The sequence below is a fragment of the Anas platyrhynchos genome, chromosome 4 (assembly GCF_047663525.1).
Source record: "Anas platyrhynchos isolate ZD024472 breed Pekin duck chromosome 4, IASCAAS_PekinDuck_T2T, whole genome shotgun sequence".
Lineage (NCBI taxonomy): Eukaryota > Metazoa > Chordata > Aves > Anseriformes > Anatidae > Anas > Anas platyrhynchos.
Genome location: NC_092590.1, coordinates 70,891,930 through 70,909,643, shown reverse-complemented (window position 1 = coordinate 70,909,643; position 17,714 = coordinate 70,891,930). Strand labels below are relative to the sequence as shown.

Sequence of the window (17,714 nt, the reverse complement as noted above, 5' to 3'; positions counted from 1 at the left end):
GGTTGGGGCTTTTCCTGTTTGTTGCTGCAATCTGAGTTTGCTAGTCCCTTTGAGGAGGAAAGGATAATAGGCTTCACAGAGATTCAGCATGAATGATTGCATGACGAATTACCCCCATCTTGCCCTCCCTAGCTACAAGGAGGTGCTGTTAAGGCAACATGGCAGACGCCCTCAGCATTTTAAAACAGAGCTGGGTGCCATCTGGATGAAGGTAGGGAAGGTCACATCATAACGAGAAGAAAAACTGTGGCTGTTATTGCTGAGCACAGGATTATAAAACATTGACATCACAAATTCATTTAATAAATGCTACCCAGGATTTCTCCTACTCTGAGGAGCTTACAATTAACTGCTGTCAAAGAAATTTTCAGAAGCAAAACATATGGGGTATATTGGACTGAACAAGACAGGCACTGCTAATGGAGATCATGCACTTTAAAAAGAAAGGAGGCGGCAGTGGAGAAAAAGGCTGGTTAATAACGGGAGCTGAAGGATTGTTTCAAATAGCAAAGATGCAAAGCTGAAAATAACAGTGTAAGGTGCTCTTGTGTGCTGGGATGTCTAGACAACTTCCCCCTCACCCCAACAAATGCAGGATGCTTAAAGTCACCTTCAGGCCAGCAGACCTGAAGATACTAAATTTATCACCGAAGATGCCATGATGATTTTTTTTTTTAGCCAACAAATATCAGCACTAATGAATAAGCATCTTACATATCACATCCTTTTTTTCTGATTATTCAGGCTCCCCTTGATTAAATTAATTAAGGCTTATTCACTGTAAAATCCCCTGTTCCTACAAGTTGCTGTGGAGGCAGGTTGTTGAGAGAAACCAGGCAAGAGAAGGAAAGTGGGCTTCAGTGTTTTGCATAGAACCCATTATATCTTCAGCATACATGTGAAATGTGAATTAAGTGCAATAAATGTCAGCTGAAAAAACTCTGCATGTTTAATATGAGTTATAGCATCACACAGACATCAAAATAAAATGGCAGCATGCACTTAAGTTTGCAGGAGAACTTTTCTCCTGAGAAAATTTCCTTCTCTCTCTTTGTTTCTAAGCATGAGATGTGAGATGGCCTATCAAGATAAAAGTCATCAAGAACACAAATCAGATGCTAATTTAAAAAGAACAGTTTTTTAAAAGGTGGTCATATTGACAGTAGAGAATTATGAAATTAAATCTGTATCCAATAACCAGAAACATAGTGAAAGAATCCCCTTCCACTACACATCCCCAGCAAGTTCTCCATCTGTTCCCATTGTTCTGTAATTATACAGACCATTTTCAGAGAAGTGTCAGGGTGCACTTTAAAATTCCAACTGCAAGCTTTCTGCCATAAAAAACTGCCCATTAGCCCCAAGAAACAGAAACATGAGAGACTTACTTCTGCTCCAAACCAAAGCTGTCCTGCAAGGTTGTCGTGGCGTATTTCCTCTGGAAACTTCACACAAAAGTCTCGGTTGGCCCGTTCATGAGGAATGCATTCATCCATGATTTGATTTATGATGTTCAAAACATTATCCTGAAGCAAAATATAAGAAAACATAAATACTGTTTTAAACTTTTAAACAACAAAAAAAGTTTTAAGAGATTTTATTACTGAGACTCCAACTAAGTAAGTGACTTGGCAAATGCAGAATGCAACTGAAGAACATCACACAAACACACACAGAGCATCCTGCTGGTGAGAAAAAGGAGAACATTGCTGGAAGGACTCAGCTTTCTATACTTCAGTGGGACTTCTGGTGAGGAGGCGTGATTTGAAGAGCTTCTTACCTGCAGCTCCCTATCTGCAAGATAGCAGTAAATAAGCGAGAAGTACAAGTAAATTAGATCCCTCTCATTTCCTCTCACCAGTCCCAGCGCCAGGCATTTTGCTCTTCCTAAAAAGAGTGCCCTGCAGGGTACCCCAGAGGCCTCAGAAATTGATTTACGCTGCGATCGTCAGGGTTGAGTGGCCGTGAGCTCGTCCTGGAAATACAGATGAGGTTTCCATAGGGCTGGCGGGCGCTGTGCCACCTCACCTCCGGGACCACCCGGGGGGATACGAGGACACAGCCCGAGTGTGATAGGGTTTAATAGCAGCTCTGATCTGCCTCTGCAGCAGGACAGAGATCAAAGCCCTCTAAGCAGCTCCTTGATACGTGGTAAATAACCCACGCTCGTTTACTTGAGAAGATAATTTTCACCTACCCCTGCTGGGTACTGCAAGGAATTTGATTACCATAATAAAGGTAGATTCAGAGCACGGGAAAGGCTGAGTGCTTTCATTAAAGATGCTTTGTTTGTCTCATGCTTTTGCCATTATTTACAGAACTTGCATTCTACTTAAAATATTTCTCAAACAAATAAAAACAAATCTGTCATGTATAGAACTGTTTAACAGGCAGAATTGCTTCAAGTCTGCACTGCTCTGTTTTATTTTGCTCTGCACTTTCAAGAAAATAACAGAAGATGGGAATTTTAAAAGAAACCTGCCTCTTTTGTGTGTTCCCACTGAGAAAAAACAAAACCTACTCTAGGTTCAAAAAAAAATAATTCCATATTTTCTGTAATTTCAGTGCAGATAGCTGGAATTGCTGTTGCCACAAAATAATGCCAGTATCAGTCCTGGAACTACATTGGCCTTCATAAAATAAATAATCCACCAATTATGATTGGCAAAATTTATTACACGTTGGCATAAGGTGCTTTATCTGCTGCTGCACTTATTAAAGCATGCTTACCTGAAAGTATTTTGTAAGTGTATCACGCAGTAACATATAATTTTAATTAAATTGTTCAAAAAAAAACAAACAGCCCCCAAACATTTATAACACCGACAGGGATTCAGTCCCGCACCCTGCGGAGATGGGCGCGAAGTGAAGGCGCAGGGGCAGGAGCTGTACTGGAAGAGTTATTCCTCGTGCTGAGGCTGTTCTTTGTGTCATGTTTAATTTTAGAGCCGTGCCCTCCCTCTGCTGGGTAGAAGAATGTTGCCAGGATTCATGGAGACTTGGATCCCAATTCAAAGCGATGCCCATTGCAGAAACTGAGAAGACGCAGCCTCACAATGCTCCCCAGTAAAGGGAACTGAAGTTCCAGTCCCAGACAACAGAGAAGGAAGATGCTGCATCCTGGTTTGGCACTGGCATGCAGGACCACTGGCTGATGGAGCAACAAGGCTGCCACCACCTCCCCAGGGTAAAACACACGAGCAAGGAACTACATGTCAATTCTTATGTAGTGGCAGGTTGACAAAAGCAGACCAACAGCCAGGTACTGCTTTCCTTTCTCCACTCTCTTCCTCCTGCTGTTCCTCTACAAACTGCAGGTGTTGATCAAATGATTAGTAGGAACACCATCTCTTAACTGCTCACGGTGTTATGTAGTCTAGATCTAGCTGGGAAACCAAAATACATGTATTTTGAAAGTAGGTCCCATAATGAAATCAGCTCCTAAACCATTTAGTTCCCTACCCAAAGGCACAGAGCAAAGAATGAAACTGAGGATTATAACTTGGAAACTGTGGAAAGTCACAAGTCACTCGTCATCTATTTTAAATGAGCTATTCCTCATCTATTCCAAGAGCAGGTGCTTTGTCCATAGCACCCATATTAGCATCCGAGCAGTACAGGTTGGCGCATCAGAAAAAAAAAAAAAAAGTGAAATTTCTGTTTTCAGGACATTAATACAAGTTTGCAAAGATCTTATAATGTTGGAGTGATAGAGATAAAAAGCAATCCTACCAGCTGAATTTTTACAAAACCTACAGGAAATGCGAAGAAATATAAAAGCAGGGAACTCAGAAAAGAATTACATTTGAATTGAATTATATCAGAGTTTAAATAATCCAGTCCCATCTTAGTTTAGGGCATGATATTCCAATTCATTCTACTTGCCGCCACGTTTGAATATAGGAAAATGCAATTTTCAATCTTTTACTTTTCTAAAAAGCTGCACAGAATGGGACAGTGAGGCCTGTATTGAAAAGCCTTCCCAATTTATTAATACATTTTTAAACTTTAATGCATTAGTTTCCAAATGGCAATCGTATTTTACAGCAAATACAAGACAGATTGACAGATGGGCTTCCCATTTCACAATCTTCTACATACTTACTCAAAATTCCTGATATATCAAAGAAGTTTTATACAAATGGGGTAAAGCAACAGGACTCCCAGACCAGTTGCTTGGCTGGGTATAGTTTGTTCTGTTCTGTACTCTGGACTAATAGCAGTTTTTTCAAGAGTTACCTGGCTTCACATGGGCAGCTGGTCTTTCTGGCAAGAAGCTATATGAAAAACACAACTGAAGAGATGAGCACTTATTCCTGCCAAATCTATTAGTGATAGTGGAAGATCTAAAAGAGGACAGTTGACAAAATAATATGCAGTGTGAAAGTGCTGAGAAAACTATGAAGTAAACTGCTTTTGCTGTTTCAGGATGTGTCATTTCCCAAATTCTCTGAGTCTACACAGGGTTTATCTTATCCTACTAAGGGAAAAAAAAAAGGCAAGCAAAACCAATAAAACCAATTCTCCATCCTTCCCTCTTCCATGCCTCCTTCTTGTGACACCTAGAGCAGAGAAACCTGCGCAGGAAATTCACACCACTTGCTCCTGTAACGATTTCAGATCTCTGCTGCTTTGCAGCTGGAAGAGTGCCAGCCAATTTAGACAGACCATCCAATGCATTGTAAGCAAATTAGTCTTTTCTTTAAAAGAGCTTCAAGAAACATTCAATTTAGTTAATTACAGTATTCTGCTTTGTAAGCGAAGAACGAATGGGTTCAGATACATGGCAGCGCCGAGGTTTTGCTCTAAGTTAAGCAACAGAAATCAATTAGTTGGAATTGAAGTAGTAAATCTTTCACTTGATCTATCTTCCTACATAAAAGCCTCCGGATGTTAATGTATCCTTTGGTGGCTTTATCTGTTATCTGCCGGTTCATTTGCATAGGGGGCTGAGCGCTTTTGTTTCGGCTGCTCTCCTCGGGCTTTCCTGCAGTGCCAGGGCTGCAGAGCTGTGCTCCGGGATGGGTTCCAAGTTCCACATTTCCTGGAAAACAAAACTCGGAGCTTCATGTAATGGAGAGCACTTGTTTATATCTTACTTTGATAGGAGCGGTAGTCAGACAGTGAATGCAGTTAGCCGCAGCGGAGGACAAAAAAAAAATGGTTTATTTTTGGCCCAGCAGTAATTGGCCAGATACTCGATAAGCAGAGCAAAAAGCCAACAGCGACTGCATTAGCCTTTGGGTAGGTACAAAAAGAAGAGCCAATAACTCCATTGTACTTAGGGTCTAATCAACTGAAGGCAGACTTATCTACCTCTCTGTACTTATCCTTGATAAAATCTATGCTGCCCTTCCGTGCTATTAAATTTAATATGACTTTTCTGAGGTCCTCTGCAAGAGGAAGGTAACTTCCCATGTTGCTAAGTACCTCTTTGTTCCCCACTGCAGAACCCAGCCATGGAAACGCAGCCTCTGATAACGCTACCAGGAGCTCAACAGATAGCAGTTCAGCATCCTCCTTGAAATATGGCCTTCAAATTTGCTGTTTCTTTTTCTGGCTCGATGTTAAGTCGCAGACTCCCTTCCACAGCACACTTCTGACAAACAGGGAACCGATAAACAAAAACGACATAAAGGGGCATAGAGGAAGATTCTGTTCCAGTTCAAGCAATTAGCTGGCAGTCAAGTGTTTGTGGGTTACTTTCATCAACAGGAGAAAGCACAAACAGAAGAGGTACACTTTGAAGTAAGCAAAGATTTCAAAGGACACCCAAAAAGGACACCCAAATACCTGGCTTCAGAACCCCACAGGGTCCCTGCTGGGCTGTTTCTAATCCGAGAGCCAAAGTCTCCAGACAACAGGTTCCACTGCGCTCCCTCCACCCCATTTTGTACAGGTGCCACCCTTTCAGTCTTTTTTTTTTTTTTTTATCCTGATGAGCTTCATAATGATTTCCCACTGCCAAGCCCTAGATGCTCCACTTTCTAAAAGTAACTTCTGAATTGTGTGCAGTAACTCTTCATTTAACCTAGCACACTATAAAGCACTTCCAAAATATATCACAAATGAAAGGCCACTTGGATCTCTAGCCATGTAAATGCTATATCAGCAACAAAAATTGTTCTGGTTTGTGCTGAACTGCAGCAAAGCTTCTCTTCCCAAACTGCCCTGCTGAAATACCCTTATGAGGGCACTACACACTCCAATTATCACAGCCGTGTTAACTGAAATGTTGATCTCACCTCCTGCATATGCTCAAAGTTTATTAGAGGTACACTGAATAATTGTATCTCCACGTGGAGTGACTGGTACATATGAACTGGTGAAGACCGGCACACCAATTTTCAAGCCCAAGGAGTCACAGATATTTGAGCGTAGCTTCCAGCACAACTGGTTGTTTAGCCAAGATTTCTTTCTTTCTCAACTCAAAGAACATTTTCTGCAAGCCACCGCACACTCTTCTGATGGATTACATTTAAATTTAACTTAAATCTGCTCTTAGTGTGTGTCTGCTGCTAACACAAAGATCTAATCGTGGAATTAAATTTCCTTCTTTTCCTGCTACCCACCCAAACAGAGCTCTTGGTAAATAAGAGAGGCATCACCATTTACAGGAGGGCTGTTCAGAAGTGCCACCATCTTCACACTACGCTAAGTACCATTATCATTTAGGGCATCCTCCTCTCTCTGCAGAGAAAAGCATTTTCAGATCTCAAAAATCTCAGCGTTCCTGATGCAGTCATAAGAAAGAGAAAATCTGTTTTACTCCTCCACACCAAAAAGCCATTAGCTAATAATAGAGATGACAGCCTTTCCTGAAATGAAGAATACCCCAGCTTGTACTGAAGGACTGGGTTCTCAGCAGAGCTTCCCAGCCAAGCCTGCCTTACTGGGAAATGAGAACTTAAAAACTGTGCACAGCAAGACAAGATATTACCAGATAAACATAGTGGATACACTGCTCTTAAAGCAGTTTATAACTATTCAAGCCTTTTCTATAAGGACTCTAAATGTTTGTCTTGTGTTGAAAGACACTTGAACAACACAGTAAGTAAACTTGTACCTTAACATCCCCTTTATGTAGTGTCAGGGCAACAGGAGAATAATTCCCTCTGAACAAGGGCATGTGCTACAACAGTACCAGGCTTCCTGCATGGCACAATGATCTCAATACTGCCCTAAATCGTACTGCAAGCTTTCCCAAGACCTTCAGCCTGGCACAGAGCTGGCACCACCTTCTTCCTACTGCCTCCAAGCTACCTGGCAGCAGAGGCTGCGAGCAGAAGGGCAATGCTGCCACAACTCACTGCCACCTCCTCTTTGCCTCTTCAATGCCACGGGGTAGAGAAGCACAAAAAAGCTTCCTAACACGGAAACTTATAACTTCGGACTATCATAGTAAACACTGTTACAATCCTTTTTTTCCCCAAGAAAAATATCTTAAAATATTAATCACTCCCTATGCAAGATTAAATGCGAATCCAAAATGTAGACAGGGAAGAAAAACCTTGGAATGTTGATAGAGTTGTACCGGTGAGTACTTAGGGGTACCAACTTATGGCCAAGCATTTTCTATTTCCTAGCCTCCTTGCCACTCATTCTATACTCAAAAATAATAGAAGTGACCAAAAGTTTCCCAACAAAGACGAAAAGCAGACAAGTTTAAAAAGGACACAATTAAGCATTTCATTTACTAATATAAAAATGCTTATTGCAGTACATTTCTTTTCTACCTAGTTATACCACTCCACTGATCACTCAAAACTTCTGGGGGGAAAAGAAAGATTAAATGCAAAATCTGCACTCACAACCTACTTTGGTTATTGAAGACAACAGGAAAAAAAAACAGCTTTTCTGATACTCACTAGGAGTAATGAAACAAGAAATATTGTAATCAATTACAGAATAACTGAAGTGGAGATCAAACTCTATAGAAAAAAATGTAAAGGCTCTTTTATCAGAGATAAACACTGCAGCAGAAGCGTTCATTGTGTGGAATTTAGGGACAATCTTGAAATCACCAATTAAATCAATCAAAAAATGTTTCTCTTCTCAGTTGCACTTTCCTTCTTGTTTAAACTGACACTGTCACCACTTCAATTAAATTGGCAGAGAATGTATAAAAAGAGAACAAGGCTTGGCTGGCTCACCTATCAGTCAACTGCCCAGTCCTTCTGGCATGAATATCTGGGTTTCCTAAACCTGTATCAAGTCTCTTAAATATAGCCCTTATGGGAATTTCTCTAGAGCCCACCAGCTCTGTTACATTTTATAAAAACTCAAACAAGTACAAATGAGGACACCCTCATCACAGATCCGTGAATAATGCCCAAGTGTTCCGATACTACTGAATGCCAGATTCTGCCGTGGATTCCTACTTCCTCCCCTCTACTGTTAAAAAATATATTTGTGTAGTATATTTTCTAAACTTTGGGAACACTGAGGCAAAGAATTTTGATTTCTTTAAGTTAATCTCTTCCCTATGAATCAATAATTACCCTGCTGTCTCCTTCACTGACCTCCCCTAGCATCACTACCATAATATCTGGAAGGTTCACACAAATTGAGCAGACCAGGAAGACTTGGCCATTACTTTCTGAAAGTACTCCTGGCTCAGTCCCCACTGCTCAACCTTTACATCATTTAGCAAAATAACATAAGGAAGAGATTCTTGCCAACTTCTAACCAATCATTAGGTCTCAGAATCCAGCTGGGAGTTTCTTACAGCTTTAGTCTAACTTGCCTTGTTTAATGAGATCTATTTCTGCCTAATTCTAGAAGAAAATGTTCTTCGATGGACAGATGCAATCAAACATGAAAATGTCGCACCTCTGAACTGCCTCGCTGTGCGCAGTGATTATGGTACATACTCCCAGTTTGCTCTTATCAAGAATGTTAATGAATACAATTAGTATTTCTGAGATAACTCGCTGCCAATCCTCTATGACACCATCATTGTCCTATGAGTTATTTAACAGCTCTTCACAGATACCTTCTCCACCAAGGGATGCTCATTAAAGCTGACTTTCTTTTTAAATTTTTCTCTTCGGCGCAGATATAATTTAGATAAACTAAAAGAAGAAAAGGGCACGTTTTTCCCTCGTACCACTTAAAGCTGTCAGATAACAGGAGACACCTCCAGATAAGTCATTTTGCAAGATGGGCAGCAAACAGCATAAGGCGGCTGTGCAACATCAGCTGTTAGGCAGTGACACCAGTTTGTACAGCCTAGCCCCCATCCCACCTACTTTGCAGCTTTCCTTTCTTGTCTCCAGCCCATGCCGGGATGTCTCGTTGGCACTGGCAGCTTCTTGTACAAAGGGTACAAGTGAGCTGGCTCAGTGCACTCACCCGAAGTAACCCCGGGCATTTCCCTGCTGAAGTTCACGGGATGACTCTGCAAATATTTGCCTCGGTACAGCTGAAGATGCAGTTTCATAATGGTCTACAACTGGCCGCAGCTTATTTAAAGTGGCTCTGGATAAGGATCTATACCCCCACCGCTCCCTTGCCACGCCTGTCTATGGTTATTATCCAGCCGCAGGCAGCCCTTTTATGCCAGCAGGCATCCACACGTCAAGCAAATCACTTGGGCTGAGAGCACAGCCCTACCAAAGACTTGCCTCCAACCAGGCTTCCAGGAGGCTCCAGGCCACCCCATGGCTGCTCCATCGCTGCTGGAACACGAGCCAGGCTCCTGGAACAGACGGACTGCTGTAGGAGGGACGGACGGACAGACGATGCTGCCACGTTTGTGGGCAACACCGTCTCAAATCAGTTTTAGGTAAAACCAACCTGTGACCTGGGGGGAGCATGTTGAAGTGTAGGGATAGGAATAAGAATAGTGTAAGTAGGAAATGGGAAGCCTTTATATTGACACTGTCAATGGCCCATGGAACTACAGCCCAAGGAGCCATGTGTTGTAACACAAAAATTCACATTTCAGGAGATTCTTCTTTTGTAACTACAGTTTATCTATCTTCTCTGCTTATACTCCACCACATATCCAGGCAATAATGCAAAGAAATTTACCCAAGCTAAAGCGTATGTAACATTTATACTGACTGCCCAAGGGCTTGCTTGAGCCCATGACTGGGCAATCCACATGCACAGCTGCTGAAATTATCACAGGACTCTGACCAAAACCCCCCAAACGTACATAAAATACTTTTTTTTTTTTTTTCCTGAAATCATGCTATGCATTTCCACCACTACAGTAAAAAAAAACAAACAAAAAACCAACTAGCAGTGTTAATCCACAGCATTGGTAGATTAAAAAGCCTTTAACTACTAGCAGAGAAAGACCACACTTCACATTAAAAATAAATAAATAAATAAAGGAAAATGTGATTTCATTGAACAGAGTTAACTGAGACAGGTATGTTGAAGTTCTGGAGCTGCAGACAGAAGACAAAAGGCTAATTAGGTATTACATTACCAATCAACTGCAGTTATATCCAACAAGAATTCAACTCAAAACTGCAGAGCCCAAAATTTTAGAGGTATCTGTTCTAAAACAGATGGGTCTGGTGGCTCAGGATCACTTCTGCTATCAGTATAGTTAAAATGACCAAGTTAAGGATTTTCTCCTTAAAAAAAAATTTACATAAAGATAACGTTGCCTTCCTTACTGAGGAATGCACTCAAAATTTGATTTCTCAATTATACAACATGATGTGCTTTTAGACTCTTACTTGCATTGCAGAATAAGCCAGACAACCACAATTATGTTAATTAGATCTACTGAGAGAACTCTTCACATTCCAGTTACGGGGTTAAATTTGCAAAATCCCCGTGGAAGCACATCGAATAAACAGGGCAGACTTTAAGGCCAGCAGCTTGCAGGAATGTGCGAAAATGGGACAATACTACTTTAACCCAGCTACCATCGAAGTCTTGAGTAAACATTACTACATAAGCCTGCTAAAATTCATCCTTTTTTTTGTAGAACATCAGACATAACAAAACAAAAAAAAAAAAAAAAAAGTGTTCTGACAGTATCAGAACAATTCTAAGGCAAAAATCAGAGAGCTTATGTCAATAAAACAGTTTTATCTCAATGCCTCTCTTACTGGCACAAGTCAATTCAACAAAATTTGTGGTCTCAGGGTGATCACTTACACTTCCACATGAACTACTGGGCTGCTTTATCATGGGCACTGTGTAAGTGGCATGGCAACGATTTCAGCAGTAGGTACATTGGGGCACCCAAGGAATCACAGAATACAAGTACCTATTGCTAGGCATTTGCTTAAGGAAACTTCCCCAACAGAAACAGTAAAGAGAACTAAAAATGTATTCACAGGGCTGAACCCAAAGTTTTATTGTGTACATCATCCAGCACTATTAGGAGCAATACTTCTGCTTCCCCTCCGGCATCTTCTCTGAACAGGGAGCAGCATCCACATACGGGTAGGACCATGAACTTGGGGCAGTACTGCTGTTCATCAACACTTTTTTTTGAAAGAAAACAAGACTATTTAGTGTAAGAAGTGAAAAATCCAGCAGGAGTAGATGGCGTAAGTAAGAAGGGGAGCACTCCTAACCAACACAGCATGCTCCCTGCATAACTCATCTCATACAACTACTTGTTTTGCAAAGTCTTTAAAATGGAAAGTTTTCAAGTGTGCAAGAAGTGCAAATGCTTGCACCAAGCCTACCGTCTGCTGCCTGCTCCCCGATAAATAAACTTTGGCTCATTTGAGCTGTTTTCATATCAAGCACTTCAAACTTCTCTGAAGCATTCTTTACTTATATAAACTTTAATTTATATAAACTTAATTTAATATAAGTGTAGTTCTTAGAAAAACTAACTTGTTTTTTAAATGATTGTCCTAAAGTTGTCCCTTTTCCACCAATTGTTTTAGAGCACTGTGCTGCAATGAGCTAAGAGGAATTCTTTCCCAAGCCTCAGTCTGAGGCTGAAGACAGTCACAGCATCCTTACACCACAAAAGGAACCAGGTCAGCTATGACCAAACTATTTTCATTTAGTCATCTCTCTGTCTAATGATCAAGTTGCAATGACTGACCAATGGGTAACACCTTATCTATTTTCCTCCCCTCACCTTGAACTCCAGCCATTTAATTAGCGGGTTATTGTTAAATTATACACCAGCAGTAACAACAGTGCAGTCTGCAATTCATCTGTTCTCTCAGCAAACTCTAAATCTATTTTGTAATCCCTCCTGCTAATACGCACAAGTCCTTGGGGTGCCCAACGCATAATATATGTGGATCTGTATGTAGATATACATCTAAAGGCTTCCTTTTGTTTAATGAAAGCTTACAACCTACACATGAGAAGCCAAAGTTGCACAATATTTCACAGAATATGCATAATAACCCATTATTCATAATATTTGAAATATATTCACAGCATTATACATACACAGTATATTGTGATATTCCTCCCAAATATGAGCTAGTTAATGATTTATGAATTGTTTCATATAGAAAAAAATAGCCTTTAACTTTCAAATACATTAAGATCACAACGTAAATTTAAGTCCACTGTTAAGAATTTTCTTTAAGAAATTAATTTGCTTTCTTGTCTTTCTTACCATACTTCACTGGTACGAAAGAAAAATTAAATTAAAGAATGTTTTTTTCTAATATGATTAAGTGAAAAAGCTTCTAGCAGAAGAAAACAAAGTTAAACCCCAAGTACATAAATAACAAGTAAATAATTTTCCCATATTGTTGATCTTGCTAACGTGTTGGTAACACGCATGTATGGAGGAAAAAAGGCATTTTGCAGCACATTTAAATCATGTGACTGCATAACCAATTCAGTGGCCGACGTGGGAATTCATCCTCCTTTTCAACATAAAAAAAAAAAAAAAAAAAAAAAAGGAAAAAAGGGATAAAAAAAGGAGCTGACTACAACTCTCTGATGGCATTGTTGAAGAACCCGGAAAAACTACAAAACTATAAAGCCCCTGACAGTTAGACACGTCATATTAAATTAGAGCTTACAGAAGTGATCTGCTGTAGTCTCATATCCACAAATGTTGAGGAAAAAAAAAGTCAGTTTTAAAATAACCTCGATCCCCTGTCCTCACGTAGCCTTCAGATGCACGGTAATTACCAGCATGTCTCAGGTATGGTATGTCAATGTTCAGGCAAGATACCAACACGTCTGTTCTTCTTAATACAAACAGTATGATCCAAGGCAGATAAGCACGCACTAAGAAGAAAACACCACATTTTTCTAATGCACAAAAATTGTCATGTCTTGACAGCAAAGAAAAAAAAATCTCTTTGGCTTTCTAATTGAAGTAGGTATTAAATATTAACCTTGCTTTCCTTTTAAATGGAGGACTACCTCATCTCCCACCAAAGACAAATTATTTTTCCTTCTGAGTTTCCAAGCAGAGAACACGCTCCTCATGAGCAGATGGTGCAGGGTAACGTAGCATCACGAGCCCTTTCACTAACAACCTACCGCTTCCCCAGCACGCGCTGTTTAATACAATCACGTTCCTCTTCTCGCTGATAAAAAATTAATTGTATTTTATATAGAAAGACAAGTTTCCTCTTTCATTATTTACCAACTTGTGATTCTAGCTTGAGTTTCACCCTTCTGAAATATAAATACACACAAAATAAAGAAGTCTCACTGACAATACTTTCCATTCCTCGCTGCAGAGAAATCCCCACGTGCTCCGTGCAGAGCTGGCTGCAAAGCAGGGATGGCTCTCAGCAGCTCGGGAAGCAGTACCAAGAATTTTGGCAATTCTGTGACCACTTCTGCATTTTTTGGTTGGGTGGTTCTTATTAAAAGAAAAAAGGAACCCACAAACAGTGCAAGGAGAGGTGAAAAGCAACTGGACTGGCCTCCTTCCCTCTGTCAGGCCATCGGTAACTCCTTCCTTAAGTGCCCCGTTATCAAACAGCAACACTGGTTCACCCAAACACCAAAAAGGGCCACATGAAGAGATTCCTCACTTTTAGACTGATCTTACCCATACATCTCCAGCTTCAGGAAGCAAATGATGTATTTATGCTTATTTCAATGATGAAGGCTGCAAGTCTTTTAGTTTGTTGTAGATTTTAGCATGCCTTCCTGCAAGAAGGGAGGTTCCCCTGAGGAGCTTCTGCAGCATTTTACCCTCCTATTACTCATTGTTCTCCACAGCCCGTTTTTTACTTCCTTTCCGTACCCTACAGGGTGCTCTTGCAGCCTGTAGCTGAGAACCAGCCTGTAACACATGCACTCCTTCACGATAAGGGCAAAGCTGTTTTCCTCAGCACTTGAATCGCAGCTCATCTCCTTCTGATGCTTTCAGTTGTTAAACTGAGCCACAAGACATACGGAGATAAGTACTGGTGGTTGAAACAGAGCATTTTTGATAACATTCTCTACATGCATTTTACATTGTTACAGAAATTGATGCAGACAAATGATAACAAAACGCTGGGATATGCTTCAGCTTTCTCTAAGGGCTCTGAATCCTCAGCAACATTCACTTATACTGTGATAGTTAATGAGGTTCGGACTCAGGTGTCCACTTCACCACCGACGTATGGACTAACACATGTATGAAGCAGTACACTAAAGTCTACATATATTTTAAAGCCTAATGTTACAGCAAACTGAAACCACTGAAAGACGACTCAAAAATCAGCCAAGTTGTAGGAATTCAAGAAGTGCTTCCCTAGTGGCTCCATCAGGCAAATAGCAAGAAAAGTGAAGAGGTAGTACAATATGTTACCCAGTCAACCATTCCTATAAATGAGCTAGGAAACGTAAGCTTTCACAAATACTAGAAAGTTCCCATTTTACTATTCTGTGGCAGAGCACGAGGGGTGGCACGTCTGGGCGAGACCATGGTTTGCTTCAGGTCAGTGCCCTGGCAGGGGCAAATTCCTTCCCAGTGGACTTTAATGTGCCAAATGACACATTGCTGAGACAGCCTACCGTACAAGGAATAATTTTGATAAAACCACACTGGGAACTGACTGCTAACACTACTCTGAGAACTCGCTGCTTTACACAGAGGTAATTCTCAGCGTACTAAGGCAGCAAGCAAGCACCGTGACCCTGGGAGCGCTTTAATAACGGGAAGTGCTTAGATGCAGGTTCGGTTTTGACCCATCAAGTTCTAGCAAAATCTCCATGTTAGAAACAAAGGTGTTTTTATTCTTTACTCTCCAACTTAAGCAAAAAAGATCTACAATATGTAACATTAAAGCTAATTCCATTAGAATGATCCAGAAATTGATTTAAATCAGTCTACTGGCTCAAGTAACAAGATATTAATCAATATGAAAATAGCAATGGTCAAAGTAAATTCATTTAGAAAACTATCACAAATGCATGAGCGATTAATTAAAAAAATGTACACAACATGACATTATTTCTTATGAAATTCAATACCAAAAAACATCTTGTGATGCTGGGCGGGGCAGGAGCACCACAGAAAAGAACACCTTATTCTAACCCCAATATAAAAATATATCAATTAGTTATTTGTGTTGCAAGGAAAAAAATAAAAGCCACTCAGATGAACCAGCACTGCATATTCCTCAAGATTCAGAGATGGAAATAAGTTTTACTTAAGGAAAAAAAATTGTACCTTCCCACTATCGCCATCAATCAAGATAAAAAAAAAAAAAAAAAAGAAGTATAACATCCTTTTTTTCTCTCATTTAAGAAAAACTTACATAGCTTTTCATCATGCATCTCTCCACACGTAAATTACCATTAATTTTAGCAGAAAGCAACACAGGAAGAAATGCTTTATTCCATTAGGTAGGTATTAGCCACACAAAGAAATGCAAGACATTTTATTAACAGATATGTTATGTTTGAAGAATATTCTGTTGTTGACACACAAACACCGAAGCAAAACAAAGGATGTCATTTTTATAACAAGCTACCATTAACCGGATCAAACTTTTATATCGCATTAATGTGAAAACAAAAAGCAAAGCTTTGAAAACCAATACCTTGATTCTTACTCATAAGCACATGCTACTCAGCATCATGCTGAACAGTCAACTCACAGCATTTGAAATCCAAGGAGCAAGATCTTCAGAAGTTTTAAAAAGTGAATTTACTGTAAAAAGTGTGATTTTATCAATCAAATAGTGCTAAATCAAAATAGGAAAAGACAACAGTTGCACTTTTTTTTTTCTTTTACTACATAAGTTTCAACAGCCCTGAAAACAGAAGTTCCCTGTATATCCATTGGAAAAATAAAAAAATAAAAGAAATGCAGACAGCTAAGACACCAGACTAATACTGCCCTTTTTGTTAAGAGAGAAACCACTAAATATAACCATTATAAAGCATTGCATTCTCTAGGTAGAGCCCTTTTGTTTTGTCTGAACCTGTTTATGCACTACAGTAAACTCGGAACTCTCAAACAATAGTTTCAACAACTGAAAATATCAACACAGATATAAAGCTGAGCTCTTTGGATATGGTTAAGATCCATCTCTAAAAAGAACTGCGGTTTGTAAGACTTGTTGACTGTTGACTGTGATCTGACCTTTTCTGCAGATCTCTGAAAATTAGAAGTTGCAAAAATAGCTGCACAAAAAAAATACAACTATCTCGCTCTTTTCTTTCTGCTCTAGTAACAGATTGTTTAAGTAACAGCAATCTGTTAGACAAATGAAAAGAAGAAACTACCAGGCATCAGACGGTATTAAGAGTCACAAGATAGTGAGTCACTACATAACAAGCCAAGCAAACTGACCAAGGAACTATCAGAGTCTGCATTTCTTGCATTCCTACATCTGAAAGATTCAGAAAAGCTATTTTTGAACAGAATTCTCTGCCTGTACTACAATAAGCAAATAGGAAAGCCAGTGCACCTGCACAGAAACAGAAGAAATTTTTATCTCCAGGGATAAAACAAGGAGATTAACTCGTACCATGATATTATTCATCCATCCTTGTTATCATAAAGCCTTTTATAACAACAGTTTGGAAAGAATTTGCCTAGAAAGTTTGTGGAATGTCCATTACTAGAGGTTTATAAGAATAAATCAAACACAATTTGTGAAAGGTGATTTAGGTATAGCTGATCCATCACACAGAAGATTGAAGTCAATGATCTTTCACGATAACTTCACCCCGATTTTATCCTCCAAGGCACTGAACTTTTACTGTTGCTAAACTTAGTTTCCAGTTTTGTAAGCCCTGTAACTTCACATTTTTTCTCTAGTGACAGTACAGTAGGAAACTGAAGATACTCAAACCAGACAGAAGTATTGAAATTGTTTCTGACATAACACATTAGCTGCCAACTCTTTCTCTGTAAAATGTTCTTCAAAAACGAAAGACTGCACTTTTTCATTCAGTTTTCTTGCAAACCACCACATAGTACCTCACTTTTTTTCATTCCCTTTTCATTAAGAGACTCAGCTAACTTAATGTGAACATTTGTTACACTGATCAGGGCACTGCTCTTCTAATTTATCTTAACTTGGTCAGCAATGATTTTTTTCTGCATAATGAAGTTTGGTACATTTTAACCACCAGTAGCAGTAATGTCAGAAATTCTAGCCAAGGTGAATGAAAATGAATCCTTTACACCCAATTTACATTCCCACCAAATAAAAAATGGCAATGAATCTGTATTACCAGGGTCTTTACACTTAAAATTCACCTGACGCAACAACAACTGTTTGCTTTTCATCCAGAAATCCTCCGGAGCATAATATACTGTGAACTTCAGCTCACTGTGGTTTAAAGTC

General features: G+C 39.7%; 1 protein-coding gene across 5 annotated transcripts in view; it reads right to left on the bottom strand.

Moving 5' to 3' along the window:
- ZFYVE28 (zinc finger FYVE-type containing 28) overlaps positions 1-17,714 on the bottom strand; it is a 144,972-nt gene that overhangs the window by 56,187 nt on the left and 71,071 nt on the right. For all 5 annotated transcript variants that reach the window (XM_072037820.1, XM_072037821.1, XM_072037822.1 and 2 more), the window contains exon 3: positions 1,389-1,526. In XM_072037820.1, coding sequence (XP_071893921.1) covers positions 1,389-1,526 — 138 coding nt within the window. The remainder of the gene's footprint in view (positions 1-1,388; positions 1,527-17,714) is intronic.